The sequence below is a fragment of the Entelurus aequoreus genome, linkage group LG05, assembly GCF_033978785.1.
Source record: "Entelurus aequoreus isolate RoL-2023_Sb linkage group LG05, RoL_Eaeq_v1.1, whole genome shotgun sequence".
Classification (NCBI taxonomy): domain Eukaryota; kingdom Metazoa; phylum Chordata; class Actinopteri; order Syngnathiformes; family Syngnathidae; genus Entelurus; species Entelurus aequoreus.
This window is the reverse complement of record NC_084735.1, coordinates 9,811,116-9,830,095: the sequence shown is the minus strand read 5'-3', so window position 1 is coordinate 9,830,095 and position 18,980 is coordinate 9,811,116. Positions and strand designations below refer to the sequence as shown.

General features: G+C 39.9%; 1 protein-coding gene across 4 annotated transcripts in view; it reads left to right on the top strand.

Moving 5' to 3' along the window:
* Positions 1-6,562: 6,562 nt before the first annotated feature.
* LOC133650140 (transcription factor SPT20 homolog) overlaps positions 6,563-18,980 on the top strand; it is a 42,722-nt gene continuing 30,304 nt past the window's right edge. For 2 of the 4 annotated variants that reach the window (XM_062047038.1, XM_062047037.1), the window contains exons 1-8: positions 6,563-6,636; positions 6,997-7,077; positions 7,184-7,219; positions 13,515-13,640; positions 13,714-13,840; positions 13,915-14,018; positions 16,142-16,258; positions 16,326-16,379. In XM_062047038.1, the coding sequence (XP_061903022.1) occupies positions 7,075-7,077; positions 7,184-7,219; positions 13,515-13,640; positions 13,714-13,840; positions 13,915-14,018; positions 16,142-16,258; positions 16,326-16,379 (567 nt within the window). In that variant the 5' untranslated portion in view covers positions 6,563-6,636; positions 6,997-7,074. The remainder of the gene's footprint in view (positions 6,637-6,996; positions 7,078-7,183; positions 7,220-13,514; positions 13,641-13,713; positions 13,841-13,914; positions 14,019-16,141; positions 16,259-16,325; positions 16,380-18,980) is intronic. The other 2 variants (XR_009826187.1, XM_062047039.1) reach the window with 1 other exon arrangement.

Below are 18,980 nucleotides of genomic sequence, written 5' to 3'. Positions count from 1 at the left end.
AAGGAAGAACAGCAAGCAGCCACAACCGCAAGATCCACTCTACAAGTTTCTCCAAACACACCAATCTATCTCGCTGATTGTATTGTACCATATGTCCCGACAAGAAATCTGCGTTCAAAGAACTCCGGATTATTAGTGATTCCCAGAGCCAAAAAAAAGTCTGCGGGCTATAGAGCGTTTTCTATTCGGGCTCCAGTACTCTGGTAGGCCCTCCCGGTAACAGTTAGAGATGCTACCTCAGTAGAAGCATTTAAGTCCCATCTTAAAACTCATTTGTATAATCTAGCCTTTAAATAGACTCCCTTTTTAGACCAGTTGATCTGCCATTTCTTTTCTTCTCTCCTCTTCTCCCCTGTCCCTTTGGAGGGGGAGTTGCATAGGTCCGGTGGCCATGGATGAAGTGCTGGCTGTCCAGAGTCGGTACCCAGGGTGGACCACTAGCCTGTGCATCGGTTGGGGACATCTCTGCGCTGCTGACCCGTCTCCGCTCGGGACGGTTTCCTGCTGGCCCCACTATGGACTGGACTCTCGCTGATGTGTTGGATCCACTGTGGACTGGACTTTCACAATATTATGTCAGACCCACTCGACATCCATTGCTTTCGGTCTCCCCTATAGGGGGGGGTTACCCACATATGCGGTCCTCTCCAAGGTTTCTCATAGTCATTCACCGACGTCCCACTGGGGTGAGTTTTTCCTTGCCCGTATGTGGGCTCTGTACCGAGGATGTCGTTGTGGCTTGTGCAGCCCTTTGAGACACTTGTGATTTAGGGCTATATAAATAAACATTGATTGATTGATTGATTGATTGACCAATGGTCGGTGAATATGCTTCATTTGATGACGCTCAAAATGCTTTGTTTGATATGCTTAACTTGAACCTGCAAGCTTGTTAATTTGCTTACTGAACTATCCTAATTTGTTTGTTTGAACTGCTGGCTTCAAGCTGGCTCCAAACTTTGAGCTTTGGTTGCATACTGTGTTTGACCAGTTGAAAGCAAGTTGTTTAAAGCAGTGGTCCCCAACCACCGGGCCGCGTCCCGGTACCGGTCTGCGGACCGATTGGTACCGGGCCGCACAAGAAATAAATTTTTTTTTTTTTTTTTTTTTTTTTTTTTTTAATGAAATCAACATAAAAAACACAATATATACATTATATATCAATATAGATCAATACATCTGCAAGGATACAGTCCGTAAGCACACATGATTGTATTTATTTATGTAAAAAAAAAAAACTTTTTTTTTTTTTTTAAATACACCCCCCCTCCCCTTCAATGGCGTCGTTAGCAACAGCATTGTTAAGCTTCGCCAAGCTGGAAAGCATTAACCGTGTAGTTACATGTCCATGGTTTAATAGTATTGTTGATCTTCTGTCTATCCTTCCAGTCAGGGGTTTATTTATTTTGTTTCTATCTGCATTTGAGACAGATGCTATCACGTTAGCTCCGTAGCTAAAGTGTTTCGCCGATGTATTGTCGTGGAGATAAAAGTCACTGTGAATGTCCATTTCGCGTTCTCGACTCTCATTTTCAAGAGGATATAGTATCCCAGGTGGTTTAAAATACAAATCCGTGATCCACAATAGAAAAAGGAGAGTGTGGAATCCAATGAGCCAGCTTGTACCTAAGTTACGGTCAGAGCGAAAAAAGATACGTCCTGCACTGCCTCTCAAGTCCTTCACTCTCACGTACCTCATCCACGAATCTTTCATCCTCGCTCAAATTAATGGGGGTAATTGTCGCTTTCTCGGTCCGAATCTCTCTCGCTGCATTGTAAACGGGGGAATGTGAGCAGTCCTTCCTCCTGTGACGTCACGCTACTTCCGGTAGGGGCAAGGCTTTTTTTTTTATCAGCGACCAAAAGTTGCGAACTTTGTCGTCGATGTTCTCTACTAAATCCTTTCAGCAAAAATATGGCAAAATCGCGAAATGATCAAGTATGACACATAGAATGGATCTGCTATCCCCGTTTAAATTTTAAAAAAAAATCATTTCAGTAAGCCTTTAACATCTCTGTTTCAGTGGTTTAAAGGCCTACTGAAATGATTTTTTTTTTGCAGCTTTCAGCGAAGAATTTATTTACTCTTAAGTCAACTCTTAGCAGACTTCTTAGGAGTAATTCTAAGAAGCTTGATAAGTACGGCCCCTGATCTACTAAGATCCCAATTAAGGTGCCTTAAATTGTGCAAACTAAAAAAAATGTCCTGAGACATCCTGGATGAAAAGCAACACTTCCATCCAGGTGCTGCAAAGAGGGATGGGTGTATGTGATATATATATATATATATAGCACACTTTCCGCGCGCGTGATGATGTCACGTTATCGATGAGAAAATGCATTTTTAGACAATATGATTAGCCTGAGCGGCTAGGAGACACCGTGAGTAGCAAGCGGTACAATGTGGATAAGAAAAAACAGAAAAAATAATTATTTTTTTTTCAATTTTTTTTCAATTTTTTTTTAATACTTGGGACTTCCCGCGGGCCTGACTTTGGACGCTGGCGGGCCGTAGTTTGGGGACCCCTGCTGTTGACAGTCAACAATGCACATTAATAGAGATGAAGTTGGTGTTATGAAACAGCACTTTCTTTAATCTCATCTTTTTTTATATGTGATCTGGTCCAATAATTCTTCCGTCTTTGTTCAAATGTCCTGTACTTAGGGTGACTCTGCAAAAATGACATCTATACCAGCTCTTTGAAGGGTTCCATCCATCCATTTTCTACCGCTTGTCCTGTTCGGGGTCGCGGGGGTGATGGAGCCTATCTCAGCTGCATTCGGGCGGAAGGCGGGGTACACCCTGGACAAGTCACCACCTCATTCACACTCACATTCACACACTAGGGACCATTTAGTGTTGCCAATCAACCTATCCCCAGGTGCATGTCTTTAGAGGTGGGAGGGGCCTATCCCCAGTTGCATGTCTTTGGAGGTGGGAGGGGCCTATCCCCAGTTGCATGTCTTTGGAGGTGGGAGGGGCCTATACATGCACTCTTTTGTGGCCTGTTTTTTTTAAACATGTGGTTGTTTATTTAGGCTTGCTTTCTGTCCCCACAATAAAGCAAGAACACTAGTGCACAGGTAGGGAGTTTGTCCTATTCTACAAAAGGTAGAACGTCTGGGTTGCAGATTTCTGGGCCTGTTTTTGAAAATGTGTTTGTTTATTTAGGCTTGCTTTTTGTCCCCACAATAATGCAAAACACACTAGTGCCCTGTAGGTAGTTTGTCCTTTTCTACAAAAAATGTGTGAGTAATGCATAAGATGACAAAATACAGTAAATATTAGGGATTCCGATAATATCGGCCTGCCGACGCATTTATCGGCCGATGATGATATAAATGCGTTAAAATATAATATCGGAAATTATCGGTATCGTTTTTTTTATTATCTGTATCAGTTTTTGTTTTGTTTTGTTTTTTTAAATTAAACCCAAAAAACCTCCCTCCCCCCATTTGTTTCTGTTATCAATATTCTGGTTCCTACATTATATATCAATATATATCAATACAGTCTGCAAGGGATACAGTCCGTAAGCACACATGATTGTGCGTGCTGCTGGTCCACTAATAGTACTAACCTTTAACAGTTAATTTTACTCATTTTCATTAATTACTAGTTTCTATGTAACTGTTTTTATATTGTTTTCTTTTTTATTCAAGAAAATGTTTTTAATTTAGTTATCTTATTTTATTATTATTTTTAAAAAGTACCTTATCTTCACCATACATGGTTGTCCAAATTAGGCATAATAATGTGTTAATTCCACGACTGCATATATCGGTTGATATCGGTATTGGTTGATATCGGTATCGGTTGATATCGGTATCGGTAATTAAAGAGTTGGACAATATCGGAATATCGGATATCGGCAAAAAGCCATTATCGGACATCCCTAGTAAATATTGAACATATGTATATAAAACATTTTACATATTGTTATGAAGGTGTCTGTTACTACATTATATATATACTTGCAGTGTGTATATTGTACATATTACATATTGTTATGAAGGTGTCTGTTACTACATTATATATATATACTTGCAGTGTGTACATTGTACATATTACATATTATGAAGGTTTCTGTTACTAAATGATATATATACTTGAAGTGTGTATATAAAATGGAGTTGTTGAAGGCTTTAAAAGCTACAGTGGTCACTCCCATTAGAAGCATTTTACAAGCATTTCTAATCATCTTTAGGATCTTTAAAAAAAAGGAACAAAAAAGACGTTTGTTTTTGTTTCTCATGATTGTGAACAATCAATTTCCAAACCAAGTAAAGTTGCCCTTTAAATGGCAAGTAAATATATATTTTTTGGCTACTTTATTTACATCAATTCGCAACACTGATCATTTAGAAGTGTACTTAGGCTGCATACATAGATTTAAGTTACAGTAGGTCAGGGGTCACCAACGCGGTGCCCGCGGGCACCAGGTAGCCCGTAAGGACCAGATGAGTAGCCCGCCGGCCTGTTCTAAAAATAGCTCAAATAGCAGCACTTACCAGTGAGCTGCCTCTATTTTTTAAATTGTATTTATTTACTAGCAAGCTGGTCTCGCTTTGCCCGACATTTTTAATTCTAAGAGAGACAAAACTCAAATAGAATTTGAAAATCCAAGAAAATATTTTAAAGACTTGGTCTTCAATTGTTTAAATAAATTCTTTTTTTTTTTTTTACTTTGCTTCTTATAACTTTCAGAAAGACAATTTTAGAGAAAAAATACAACCTTAAAAATTACTGAAGAACTGAAGAAATCATCCCATTCCCTGCCTTGCTGGCTTTCTAAAAATGCACCCAGCATTTTCAACAATCATATTTGTATCATCCCATATTGTATTATTTCACATTTTGTGAAACAAATCAGGGGTGAATAGTTTGTTTACATACCTGATATGAAGTGTTCATTGCATATCCTTGTGTACATCGTAGGTTTCCATCGTTCACGACAAATCGCCGCGATCCGAAGCTAAGATTTGGTTTATCGCCTCGTCTATTGCTACATCCAACAGCACAGCAGGTTTCCGGCATTTCCAAGCTCAAATAGCAGCCGATCAAACAAGAAAGCGTGTGTGAGTCGTTGACCGGCAGTGAACTGGTGACCGGCAAGATGGCCGCCAAGCTAATGTCACGTGGCTGATGACAGCTGCAAAGCCTCTAATACAGGGGTCACCAACGCGGTGCCCGCGGGCACCAGGTAGCCCGTCAGGACCAGTTGAGTAGCCCGCTGGCCTGTTCTAAAAAAAGCTCAAATAGCAGCACTTACCAGTGAGCTGTCTCTATTTTTTAAATTTTATTTATTTACTAGCAAGCTGGTCTCGCTTTGCCCGACATTTTTAATTCTAAGAGAGACAAAACTCAAATAGAATTTGAAAATCCAAGAAAATATTTTAAAGACTTGGTCTTCACTTGTTTAAATAAATTCATTAATTTTTTTACTTTGCTTCTTATAACTTTCAGAAAGACAATTTTAGAGATAAAATACAACCTTAAAAATGATTTTAGGATTTTTAAACACATATACCTTTTTACCTTTTAAATTCCTTCCTCTTCTTTCCTGACAATTTAAATCAATGTTCAAGTAAATTTTTTTTTTTTATTGTAAAGAATAATAAATACATTTTAATTTAATTCTTCATTTTAGCTTCTGTTTTTTCGACGAAGAATATTTGTGAAATATTTCTTCAAACTTATTATGATTAAAATTCAAAAAAAATATTCTGGCAAATCTAGAAAATCTGTAGAATAAAATTTAAATCTTATTTCAAAGTCTTTTGAATTTCTTTTAAAATTTTTGTTCTGGAAAATCTAGAAGAAATAATGATTTGTCTTTGGTCCAATTTGTTATATATTCTAACAAAGTGTAGATTGGATTTTAACCTATTTAAAACATGTCATCAAAATTCTAAAATTAATCTTAATCAGGAAAAATTACTAACGATGTTCCATAAATTCTTTTTTTAAGTTTTTCTCTTCTTTTTTTCGGTTGAATTTTGAATTTTAAAGAGTCGAAATTGAAGATAAACTATGTTTCAAAATGTAATTGTCATTTTTTTCGTGTTTTCTCCTCTTTTAAACCGTTCAATTAAGTGTAAATATCATTAATTATTAATAATAACATAGAGTTAAAGGTAAATTGAGCAAATTGGCTATTTCTGGCAATTTATTTAAGTGTGTATCAAACTGGTAGCCCTTCGCATTAATCAGTACCCAAGAAGTAGCCCTTGGTTTCAAAAAGGTTGGTGACCCCTGCTCTAATATATTGCACCAGTGACAACATTATTCGATGGTCACAACATCAGTTTGGTATCGATTATCAGTATCAGCCCCGTAAATAGACGACAAAGAACAAATGCGAATTATTTTTATTTTTAAACAATTTGAGTGAATATTAGTATATTTTTAAACAATTTGAGTGAATATTAATATATTTTTATACAATTTTAATGAGGGCAAATCGAGCGCCGTGGCCCCGCCCACCTCCGCCCACACCGGAAGTCGAGCTGTTGTTGTCACACTGGAAGAAAATGGCCGCCGCTCCCACTTTTTTTCAATGAAGACGCCAATGTTTCCACCTCGTTTCGTGTCCCTGCGTCGGAGCCGCGGTCGGCCGCTATGCAACCCGCGAGGCAAGTGCACCCTTTCTCGCCCAGCGCGTCTCGCCGCGCCGGCTGCCTGCCGCGTCCGCCGCCGTTTGCCGCGCCGTCAACTCAGCTCGGTGCTAGCATGCTAACGTTAGCCGCGCCAAACAAGCTTGTTGCTGCGCGGGCGCGCGCCTCTGCGTGCGTGCGCGACGCCGTCATGAGCATGACATATAAGTCATGTTATTGTTGTTGTTGTGCAGCATGTTGCATATCTTTATGGCCGAACACAACTTTGCTGATAGTGCTTGCTCTTCTTCGTTATGAGTCACCACTACTCACATACCTGCCACGCACCTTGTGTCGATTCATTCGTCATTTTGTGTGTGTGTGTGTGTTTCTGCACAGGGCGTGAGTCGTCACGTTAGTGAGAGGCGGCCAGGACAGCATCGTCTACTGTCACCTTGCAGCTGGCGGCCCACCACCATGGTAATGTTGCACTTCCGGTGCATCACAGTCGCATCAGGGTTCTCCCAGCTGAGCATGCACAGATTGTTCACTAATGTCTGCCTTTATTGTCTTCATGTTCCTGCAGCAACACGTTTTGGAATATGCATTAGATCGAGCCGAGGTAAGCAAATTTTGGAGTTCTGCCTTTGCAAGAGAATGATCAGAATCGGGATAAAAATAGGTTTTATTTGTAAAAAGCACTTTACATTGAGCAAACAACGTCAAAGTGCTACAGTGTATTAAGAATAAATAAATAAAAAGATAATAAAATACATAAATGGTAAATGGGTTATACTTGTATAGCGCTTTTCTACCTTCAAGGTAGGGCTGGGCGATATGGCCTTTTTTTAGTATCGCAATATTTTTAGGCCATGGCACGATTAGGGTTGGGTATCGTTTGAATTCGAACGATTCCGATTCCTGACGATTCTCGATTCCGATTCTTTTAAGAGGCAGGGTCAAAAAAAAGTTTAGGATATTTTAAATGAGCTAGCTAACCTACAGTCTTTCTGAATGAAATAGTCTGACATTCTCCATCAATTTTAATTCTATTAACTTTTTATGAACTTTACTATAAATTCCTCACAGGGCTGTTTTCAACTAGAATATAAATATCAAATCTATGAACTTGAATATAAATATTATAAATTATGAATACATTTTCCCAGGGGTACACTTTCCTCTAGAGAGCTTTATTTTTGAAAACCTCATGAAAACACCTTTACACATAAGTGTATGATGCTGCAGGAAACCTCATGAAAACACATTTACACATAAGTGTATGATGCTGCAGGAAACCTCATGAAAACACATTTACACACACAAGTGTATGATGCTGCAGGAAACCTCATGAAAACACCTTTACACATAAGTGTATGATGCTGCAGGAAACCTCATGAAAACACCTTTACACATAAGTGTATGATGCTGCAGGAAACCTCATGAAAACACATTTACACACACAAGTGTATGATGCTGCAGGAAACCTCATGAAAACACCTTTACACATAAGTGTATGATGCTGCAGGAAACCTCATGAAAACACCTTTACACATAAGTGTATGATGCTGCAGGAGACCTCATGAAAACACATTTGCACACACAAGTGTATGATGCTGCAGGTACTTCAATCAATCAATCAATGTTTATTTATATAGCCCTAAATCACAAGTGTCTCAAAGGGCTGTTAAAAATGTTACCGTGCTCCCACTGATGGGCTAACCTGGTGCAGAAAAGCAAATAAACAATAAGAAACAACTTGCAAAACCCAGTCCAGATTAGCAGCAGGTACAGTATAAAATCAGAGACAGTTCTTGTTTAGGAAAATGACCATATGCGCCTTCTCAGACAGGATGCGTGAGCGTTCTGGACAGATAGTGTCTCCTGCTGTGGAAAATTCACGTTCGCTGGGTGTGGAAGAAGCTTGAACGCATAAATAGGAGAAAGCGAGATATGACAGCAAAGGATAAGTCTTTTGTTGGTTCCACCACCATGCAGCAGGGTCGTCAGACATAAGTATCGGTGGAACGTCCTGGTACATCTGCAGCTCTCTCTCCACTCGTTTCTTGATGGACATGGAGCTCTGTTATTTCGCGGTTATTTCATTTTTTTTTGTAAAGTAAAGCCACACTTTCGACCGTCGACGCCCGCTATCCATGCTTGAGCTTGACTGACTCGCTCGGCTATGCTAACACTTCCGGCGGCGGGCGCTTCTTCGTTGGTGTTCAGCGGTTTCTTCTTCCGGTCGGCGGACTGGGTATCGAAAATAGGAATCGAAATTTAAACTTTTGAACGATTCCGGGAGAATCGGAAAGTTAGTCCCGGTTCCAATCGATACTCGATACCCAACCCTAGTCACGATACGCCATATATATGTGGATATTTTGCCTTAGCCTTGAATGAACACTTGATGCATATAATCACAGCAGTATGATTATTCTATGTCCATCCATCCATCCATTTCTACCGCTTATTCCTTTCGGTGTCGTGGGGGGCGCTGGAGCCTATCTCAGCTACAATCGGGCGGAAGGCGGTGTACACCCTGGACAAGTCGCCACCTCATCGCAGGGCCAACACAGATAGGCAGACAACATTCACACACTAGGGCCAATTTAGTGTTGCCAATCAACCTATCCCCAAGTGCATGTCTTTGGAGGTGGGCGGAAGCCGGAGTACCCGGAGGGAACCCACGCAGTCACGGGGAGGACATGCAAACTCCACACAGAAAGATGCCGAGCCCGGGATTGAACTCACGACTACTCAGGACCTTCGTATTGTAAGGCAGACACACTAACCCCTCTGCAACATTCTTCTTCATACTGCATTAAAGGCCTACTGAAAGCCACTACTACCGACCACACAGTCTGATAGTTTATATATCAATGATGAAATCTTAACATTGCAACACATGCCAATACGGCCGGGTTAACTTATAAAGTGCAATTTTAAATTTCCCGCTAAACTTCCGGTTGAAAAGGTCTACGTATGACGTATGCGCGTGACGTCAATTGTTGAAACGTAATATTGGTACCCCATTGAATCCAATACAAAAACCTCTGTTTTCATCTCAAAATTCCACAGTATTCTGGACATCTGTGTTGGTGAATCTTTTGCAATTTGTTTAATGAACAATGAAGTCTGCAAAGAAGAAAGTTGTAGGTGGGATCGGTGTATTAGCGGCTGGCTGTAGCAACACAACCAGGAGGACTTTGACTTGGATAGCAGACGCGCTAGCCGCCGACCGCACGGATGATCGGGTGAAGTCCTACGTCCTTCCGTCGATCGCTGGAACGCAAGTGAGCACGGGTGTTGATGAGCAGATGAGGGCTGGCTGGCGTAGGTGGAGCGCTAATGTTTTTATCATAGCTCTGTGAGGTCCCGTTGCTAAGTTAACTTCAATGGCGTTGTTAGCAACAGCATTGTTAAGCATCGCCAAGCTGGGAATTATTAACCGTGTAGTTACATGTCCATGGTTTAATAGTATTGTTGATCTTCTGTCTATCCTTCCAGTCAGGGATTTATTTATTTTGTTTCTATCTGCATTTGAGCCCGATGCTATCACGTTATCTCCGTAGCTAAAGAGCTTCGCCGACGTATTGTCGTGGAGATAAAAGTCACTGTGAATGTCCATTTCGCGTTCTCGACTCTCATTTTCAAGAGGATATAGTATCCGAGGTGGTTTAAAATACAAATCCGTGATCCACAATAGAAAAAGGAGAGAGTGTGGAATCCAATGAGCCAGCTCGTACCTAAGTTACGGTCAGAGCGAAAAAAGATACGTCCTGCACTGCACTCTAGTCCTTCACTCTCACTTTCCTCATTCCCAAATCTTTCATCCTCGCTCAAATTAATGGGGTAATCGTCGCTTTCTCGGTCCGAATCTCTCTCGCTGCTGGTGTAAACAATGGGAAAATGTGAGGAGTCCTTCCTCCGCTGACGTCACGCTACTTCCGGTATAGGCAAGGCTTTTTTTTTTTATCAGCGATCAAAAGTTGCGACCTTTATCGTCGTTGTTCTCTACTAAATCCTTTCAGCAAAAATATGGCATAATCGCCAAATGATCAAGTATGACACATAGAATGGACAAGCTATCCCAGTTTAAATAAGAAAATCTCATTTCACTAGGCCTTTAAGCGGTGGCACAAACATTCATGTCATTTCCAAAACAGAAAGTGCAAGATTGTCAGAGACATTTTAAAACAAGCTATTAGTGCACTTTCGTGCATGATGTCCTCAAGATGACAAATCAAAACAACACTAAATTAAAGTGCACTTTTTGTACAGAACACCACTACAATAGTTTAAAACAAATAATGTGCACTTTTGTGCATGATGTCACTCAAGATATTTCAATAAGTGTCAAATAAAAATGAGCTGCATAATAGGAAATCAAATAGTGTATGTCCTTCGCTATGTGGGAGGTTCCGGCGGACGTCATCTCCTTATGTCGTTTTTGTTTTTTTTCATACGGTGTTGATGTGGAAATGGTTGTTGGTGTGGCACCGAACGAAGATGTTGCCATGCGGAGTTTCAAGCACTCTTCATTCTCTAGCGGGTGACTTTTCAAATGATGCTACATATTAGCAGTAATGCTACTTTTTATCGCAACGCTTTTGCCCCACACTTGACAAATTACGGTTGTCTGTTCGACATCTTCCCACTTGAAGCCAAACCACCGCCAGACGATGGACCCCCTGCTGTTTTTTGGGGGAATTAATTATTCCTTCATTTGTTACCAGAGTCGCACCTTCTTTCTCTCGTATTACCACTCGCACCACAGCTAACGTTACCCATGCCGCTACCTCTCTGCTGCGCGAGGGCGTATACGTATGTGACGTTGCTCACGCGACAGTATGTGACGTGTGTAAGAAGGTGCGCTTGTTTATGTCTCTGTGAGAAGGAGACACAGGAAAGAGCGAGAAGAGCCTGTAGTGTAATGCCCGCAGCTAAAAGCAACTGCGTGAGAATGTATACTCCAATATCACGATATAGTCATTTTCTATATCGCACAGAGACAAACCCACGATATATCGCCCAGCCCTACTTCAAGGTACTCAAAGCACTTTGACACTATTTCCACATTCACCCATTCATTCACACACTGATGGCGGGAGCTGCCATGCAAGGCGCTAACCACCACCCGTCAGAAGCAAGGGTGAAGTGTTGGAGGAGGTTAGCCTGTCCGGAGCGGAGGTGTCGTGTGGATTTGGCCTGCAGATTTTCTTGTTTTTATCACATACTTTTAATGTCATAACTACATGCAAATTGTGTTTTTGTGAAACCCAGACTCAATCCAATCTGCATAAGCAACTAAAATATTAACAATTGGCAAACTAGTAAACAACATCTCACATGACCTGACATGATAGACCGATAATATATGCGGCGTGGTACTTCTTGTAGAAGAAGACAATGTAATGCCTTATGAGTCACAAGTAGAGATGTCCGATAATGGCTTTTTTGATTTTCCGATATTGTCAGACTCTTAATTACCGATTACCATATCAACCGATACTGATATATACAGTGGTGGAATGAACACATTATTATGCCTAATTTTGTTGTGATGCCCCGCTGGATGCATTAAACAATGTAACAAGGTTTTCCAAAATAAATCAACTCAAGTTATGGAAAAAAATGCCAACATGGCACTGCCATATTTATTATTGAAGTCACAAAGTGCATTATTTTTTTAACATGCCTCAAAACAGCGGCTTGGAATTTGGAACATGCTCTCCCTAAGAGAGCATGAGGAGGTTGAGGTGGGCGGGGTTGGGGGGCGGGGGGAGGGGGGGTAGGGGGTAGCGAGGGGTGTATATTGTAGCGTCCCGGAAGAGTTAGTGCTGCAAGGGGTTCTGGGTATTTGTTATGTTGTGTTACGGTGCGGATGTTCTCCCGAAATGTGTTTGTCATTCTTGTTTGGTGTGGGTTCACAGTGTGGCGCATATTTGTGACAGTGTTAAAGTTGTTTATACGGCCACCCTCAGTGCAGTGTTTCCCACACATTCATTTATTTGTGGCGGCCCGCCACGAAAGAATTACGTCCGCCACAAATTAAAAAAAATTGTTTTTAAAAAAAAAAAATTTTTTATTTTTATTTGTCCTTTCCAGCTTCTCAGGCAAATCATATAGTTGATGTAGATGCCCATATAGGCTGTTCAGATTTACTTTACAAAAGAGAAGTGTAGGATACTTCTCTTGTTGCCTTATTTGTATTTGACCACTACTGTTTTCTGTTTATTTGTTACTGACTGTGGCAGGACACCTCTGCCTCTGTTTCACTTTATGTTGCTGGTAAATAATATGGTTGTAGTAGTAGCCTAAAGTTAAATTATTTAGTATGCACTAATTAAAGGGGCAGAGCTTTAAGAGACATTTTAGCTTTTATATTTTATAAGATGTATTTTTTGTAAGAACCACAATTAATAAATATATTTCAGTGAATAACTTATTGTTCAAATCTGTATATGAATATGTACATAAAGTGTTGTAATTATATTGTAAAATGGATGGATGGACGTTTAAAACAAAACTGTTATTATTAATTAGTAAGTATACATTTTTTGAGCCTTTTTAGAGAAAATCATATCATTGTTGTAAATTATGCAAATTACTCGATGATGTCATGGTGACCACGCCCATAGCCACACCCCCACCGCCACAGGTATCTTGGCAGTTTATGGGAAACACTGCAGTGTGACCTGTATGGCTGTTGACCAAGTATGCCTTGCATTCACTTGTGTGTGTGTGAAAAGCCGTAGATATTATGTGATTGGGCCGGCACTTGGGTTTGTAAATCGAGGTTCCATTTTTTATTTTTTTTTCCACATTTGTCAGGGCGAACTACCTTTTCGTATTGCGAGTGCACCTATAGCCGCGGACTTTGACGTGACATGAATGTGTTCTCTGTCGTTCAGTACATTGTTGAGAGTGCTCGCCAGCGTCCTGCCAGGAAGAGGCTCTCCTCTGGCGGGAGGAAGAGTTTGTATCAGAAGCTCTACGAGCTTTACATCGAAGAATGTGAGAAGGAGCCAGAGTTGAAGGTTTGTGGAAACCCCGTTCAAGTGATGCCGCCTGTTCGCCCCGTGACCGTACGTCTCCCGTCGCCCCGTGCAGAACCTGAGGCGAAACGTCAACCTGCTGGAGAAGCTGGTGTCGCAGGAGTCGGTCTCGTGTCTGGTGGTCAACTTGTATCCGGGCAACGAGGGCTACTCGCTCATGCTGAGGGGCAAGAATGGATCGGGTAAAGAGGCGCTGAACCACCCGGCCCGTGGTCCTAAAAGTCCTAACTTTTCCCGTGGTTATCGTTCCGCCCAGACTCGGAAACCATCCGTCTGCCGTATGAAGAGGGAGAGCTGCTGGAGTACCTGGACGCTGAGGAGCTGCCCCCGGTCCTGGTAGACCTGTTGGAGAAGTCACAGGTGTGTGTTCTGCATCGACATGAGCGTACCAAAAAGGTGTCATTCCGGCGAAATTGCACCCAGTCAACATTAGGCCCTTTTCCACCAAAAGTTCAGGAACTTTAGGTTCCTGGAACCTGTAGTTGCTGGAACTGTGTTCTTGTGGAAGTTTGTGTTTCCACCGCATCTCACAGTTCACGTAGTTTATACAAATCAGGCTGACGGCGTATGGAGGAGCGGTTTACTATATTTCTACTCATGTACCATGTAAATAAACAGGTCACACTTCTTTTACTAAAAAGAAAGTAAATTAATTACAAAACGATATAATTTAAAAAATAAAATGTACCAAATCGTTCATAAAAAGTCAGGCTTTTGTCCGCATTGTCCAACAGTCAGAAAGTCGTCCTCTCAGTAAATGATGAATTCATGAGGGTCAGGTGGTTTATGTTGGTCCATTTCAGCTGTTAATAACAATATATAAATAATACATGTCAGTGTTTATCTGTAAATAACAATATATACATAATAAATGTCAGTGTTTTAAGTCTCGTCTTAAGACCCACTTTTATTCTTTGGCTTTTAACACTACGTGAGTTGTGTGGTCCTCTGTGTTTTTTATTTATTTTGAAATTGTATTTACTGTTTTAATTGGTTTTACCCTTTAAAATCTTTTTTAATCATATTTATTTTTATATTGGTTTTATATTTATTAAATTTTTTGTTTTTATTCAGTCATTGGTGGAGCTAAGGATAATATTTGAATATTGTTTTTAATATTTGGAAACATTTTTGTTGTTTAAATGTGCTATATAAATAAAGTGGATTGGATTGGATTTATCTGTAAATAACAATATATAAATAATACATGTCAGTGTTTAGCTGTAAATAACAAATATAAATAATTCATGTCAGTGTTTAGCTGTAAATAACAATATATAAATAATTAATGTCAGTGTTTATCTGTAAATAACAATATACAAATGATAAATGTCAGTGTTTATCTGTAAATAACAATATATAAATAATTCATGTCAGTGTTTATCTGTAAATAACAATATATAAATAATTCATGTCAGTGTTTATCTGTAAATAACAATATATAAATAATACATGTCAGTGTTTATCTGTAAATAACAATATATAAATAATGAATGTCAATGTTTATCTGTAAAGAACAATATATAAATAATAAATGTCAGTGTTTATCTGTAAATAACAATATATAAATTATAAATGTCAGTGTTTATCTGTAAATCACAATATATAAATAATAAATGTCAGTGTTTATCTGTATATAACAATATATGAATAATAAATGTCAGTGATTATCTGTAAATAACAATATACAAATGATAAATGTCAGTGTTTATCTGTAAATAACAATATATAAATAATGCATGTCAGTGTTTAGCTGTAAATAACAATACATAAATAATAAATGTCAGTGTTTATCTGTAAATAACAATATATAAATAATAAATGTCAATGTTTATCTGTAAAGAACAATATATAAATAATAAATGTCAGTGTTTATCTGTAAATAACAATATATAAATAATAAATGTCAGTGTTTATCTGTAAATAACAATATATAAATAATACATGTCAGTGTTTTTCTGTAAATAACGATATATAAATAATACATGTCAGTGTTTATCTGTAAATAACAATATATCAATATTAAATGTCAATATTCCTCTGATTATAAACCCTCAGCTATCAAGGCAGAAAGGAAATGTCAACACAAACAATGTCAACACAATAGTAAAATATCATTGAACACTTAATAATAAGCTCTTAAAATAAGGAATTTGTAAGAAATGCTTCATAAAGTGTAAGAAAATAGTGCAAAGTGTGAAAATGTAAACATAAAAAAAACATGAGAAGAACTATTTTCTGCAGGTTTTAATGCCAGGAAGTTACAGCTGTGCTCTAAAAGGTGAGCTAAGGTGGTGTGGCATTAACGGTCTTGCATTGCATCATTTACAGACCACATTTCCTCTTTTATCCACAATTTCTTCCTCTTGACTTCCTCTTCTCACTCCATGCAAAGAATCAACCAAACTTGATAGTTGCTACCGTCACCTGATTGGCCGATCAGTGATCACTTCCTGTGTTCCTGACCCTGTCCCTTGTTCCAGGTGAACATCTTCCACTGCGGCTGCGTGGTGGTGGAGGTCCGAGACTACCGGCAGTGTGCCAGCACCAAGATGCCCTCCTACCAGAGCAGACACGTGCTGCTCAGGCCCACCATGCAGGTACCACCCACACACATCTTAACATCCGGACAACTTAACTTAACTTAACTTTGTTCCCCCCGTGCAGACTCTTGTTTGTGACGTGCACGCCATGACCAGCGACCACCACAAGTGGACACAGGTACCTCAAAGTCACCATGTGGAGTGTTAACACAGATCCAACACGCTGTGGTCTAGTTTGAAAGTTACCCTGCTGCTTGTCAGCTAGCGATTAGCGTGCCGATTTTCTGCTAGCAATTAGTGCGCCAGCTGTCAGCCAGTAATAAGCGTGCCAGTTGTTAGCCAGCGTTTAAAGGTGCAAATTGCTAGCCTGCGATTTGCTCGCTAGTTGTCCGCCAGCGCTTTGCGTGCCAGTTTTTGGCTAGCGATTAGCACGCCAGTTGTCAGATAGCGATTTACAACGCAAGCTGACAGCTACCAATTGGTGTTCTGGTTGTCAGCTGGTGATTAGCGTGGCGGCTGTCAGCTGGCGATACGCGTGCCTGTTTACATTAGCAATTAGCGCACCGATTGTGAGCTAGCGATTAGAGTGCCAGTTGTCTGCCAGCGATTAGTTCACCGGTTGTCGGCTAACAAATAGCGTGCGGCTTTTTCGCTAGCAATTAGTGCGGCAGTTGTCAGCCAGCGTTTAAAGGTGCAAATTGTTAGCCTGCGATTTGCTCGCTAGTTGTCCGCCAGCGATTTGCGTGCCAGTTTTTGACTAGTGATTAGCGCGCCAGTTGTCAGATAGCGATTTACAGCGCAAGCTGACCGCTACCAATTGGTCTTCTCGTTGTCAGCTGTTTATAAGCGTGCCTGTTTGCAGTAGCAATTAGTACACCGATTGTGGGTAAGCGATTAGAGTGCCAGTTGTCTGCCAGCGATTAGTTCTAACAATTAGCGTGTGGATTTTCCGCTAGCAATTAGTGCGGCAGTTGTTAGCCAGTGTTTAAAGGTGCAAATTGCTAGCCTGCGATTTGCTCGCTAGTTGTCCGCCAGCGCTTTGCATGCCAGTTTTTGGCTAGCAATTAGCACGCAGGTTGTCGGATAGCGATTTACGGTGCAAGCTGACAGCTACCAATTGGTGTTCTGGTTGTCAGCTGGTGATTAGCGTGGCGGTTGTCAACTGGCAATACGCGTGCCTGTTTGCAGTAGCAATTAGCGCATCGATTGTGAGCTAGCGATTAGAGTGCCAGTTGTCTGCCAGCGATTAGTTTTTAGCTTGCGGATTTTGTCCCAGGAATCTCTCGCTTACCCCCCAGCAATGGTTCCATCAGGGCAGCCGGGCTCCCCCGAACCTCTTTTCATACTTGCCAACCTTGAGACCTCCAATATTGGGAGGTGGGGGGTAGGGGGTGGGGGGGACTTGGTCGGGGGTGGTGGGGGGGGGGCGTGGTTATTTACAGCTAGAATTCACCAACTCGAGTATTTCATATATAGTTCATATATATATATATATATATATTAGAGATGTCCGATAATATCGACCTGCCGATATTATCGGCCGATATATGCGTTAAAATGTAATATCGGAAATTATCGGTATCTGTTTTTTTATTATCGGTATCGGGTTTTTTTTGGGTTTTTTTGGTTTTTTTTCATTAAATCAACATAAAAAACACAAGATACACTTACAATTAGTGCACCAACCCAAAAAACCTCCCTCCCCCATTTACACTCATTCACACAAAAGGGTTGTTTCTTTCTGTTATTAATATTCGGGTTCCTACATTATATATCAATATATATCAATATAGTCTGCAAGGGATACAGTCCGTAAGCACACATGATTGTGCGTGCTGCTGGTCCACTAATAGTACTAACCTTTAACAGTTAATTTTACTAATATTCATTCATTACTAGTTTCTATGTAACTGTTTTTATATTGTTGTACTTTTTTTTTACTCAAGAAAATGTTTTTAATTTATTTATCTTATTTTACTAATTTTTTTAAAAAGTACCTTATCTTCACCATACCTGGTTGTCCAAATTAGGCATAATAATGTGTTAATTCCACGACTGCATATATCGGTTGATATCGGTATCGGTTGATATCGGTATCGGTAATTAAAGAGTTGGACAATATCGGAATATCGGATATCGGCAAAAAGCCATTATCGGACATCCCTAATATATATATATATATATATGTATGAAATACTTGACTTTAAGTGAATTCTAGCTATATATATATATATACAGTGGGGCAAAAAAGTATTTAGTCAGCCACCCATTGACAATCAATGGGTGGCTGACTAAATACTTTTTTGCCCCACTATATATATATATATATATATATATATATATATATATATATATATATATATATATATATATATATATATATATATATATATATATATATATATATATATATATATATATATATATATATATATATATATTTATTTATTTATTTTATTTACATAGAAAGAAAAAAAAAATACTTGAATTTCAGTGTTCCGTTGGCTATCCATTAGATGGCAGTATTGTCCTGTTTAACTTCTCCGTTCATTGGGCAGGCAAGCTGTTTATATTGTGGGAAAGCGGACGTGAGAACAGGCTGTCCCCACTCAGTCTCAGGTCCGCATTGAGCTGGAGGGGGCGTGGCCTCCAGCTCCGGCTGAATACCGGGAGTTTGTCGGGAGAAAATCTCTGCCGGGAGGTTGTCGGGAGAGGCGCTGAATACCGGGATTCTCCCGCTAAAAACGGGAGGGTTGGCAAGTATGCCTCTTTTCCTCGT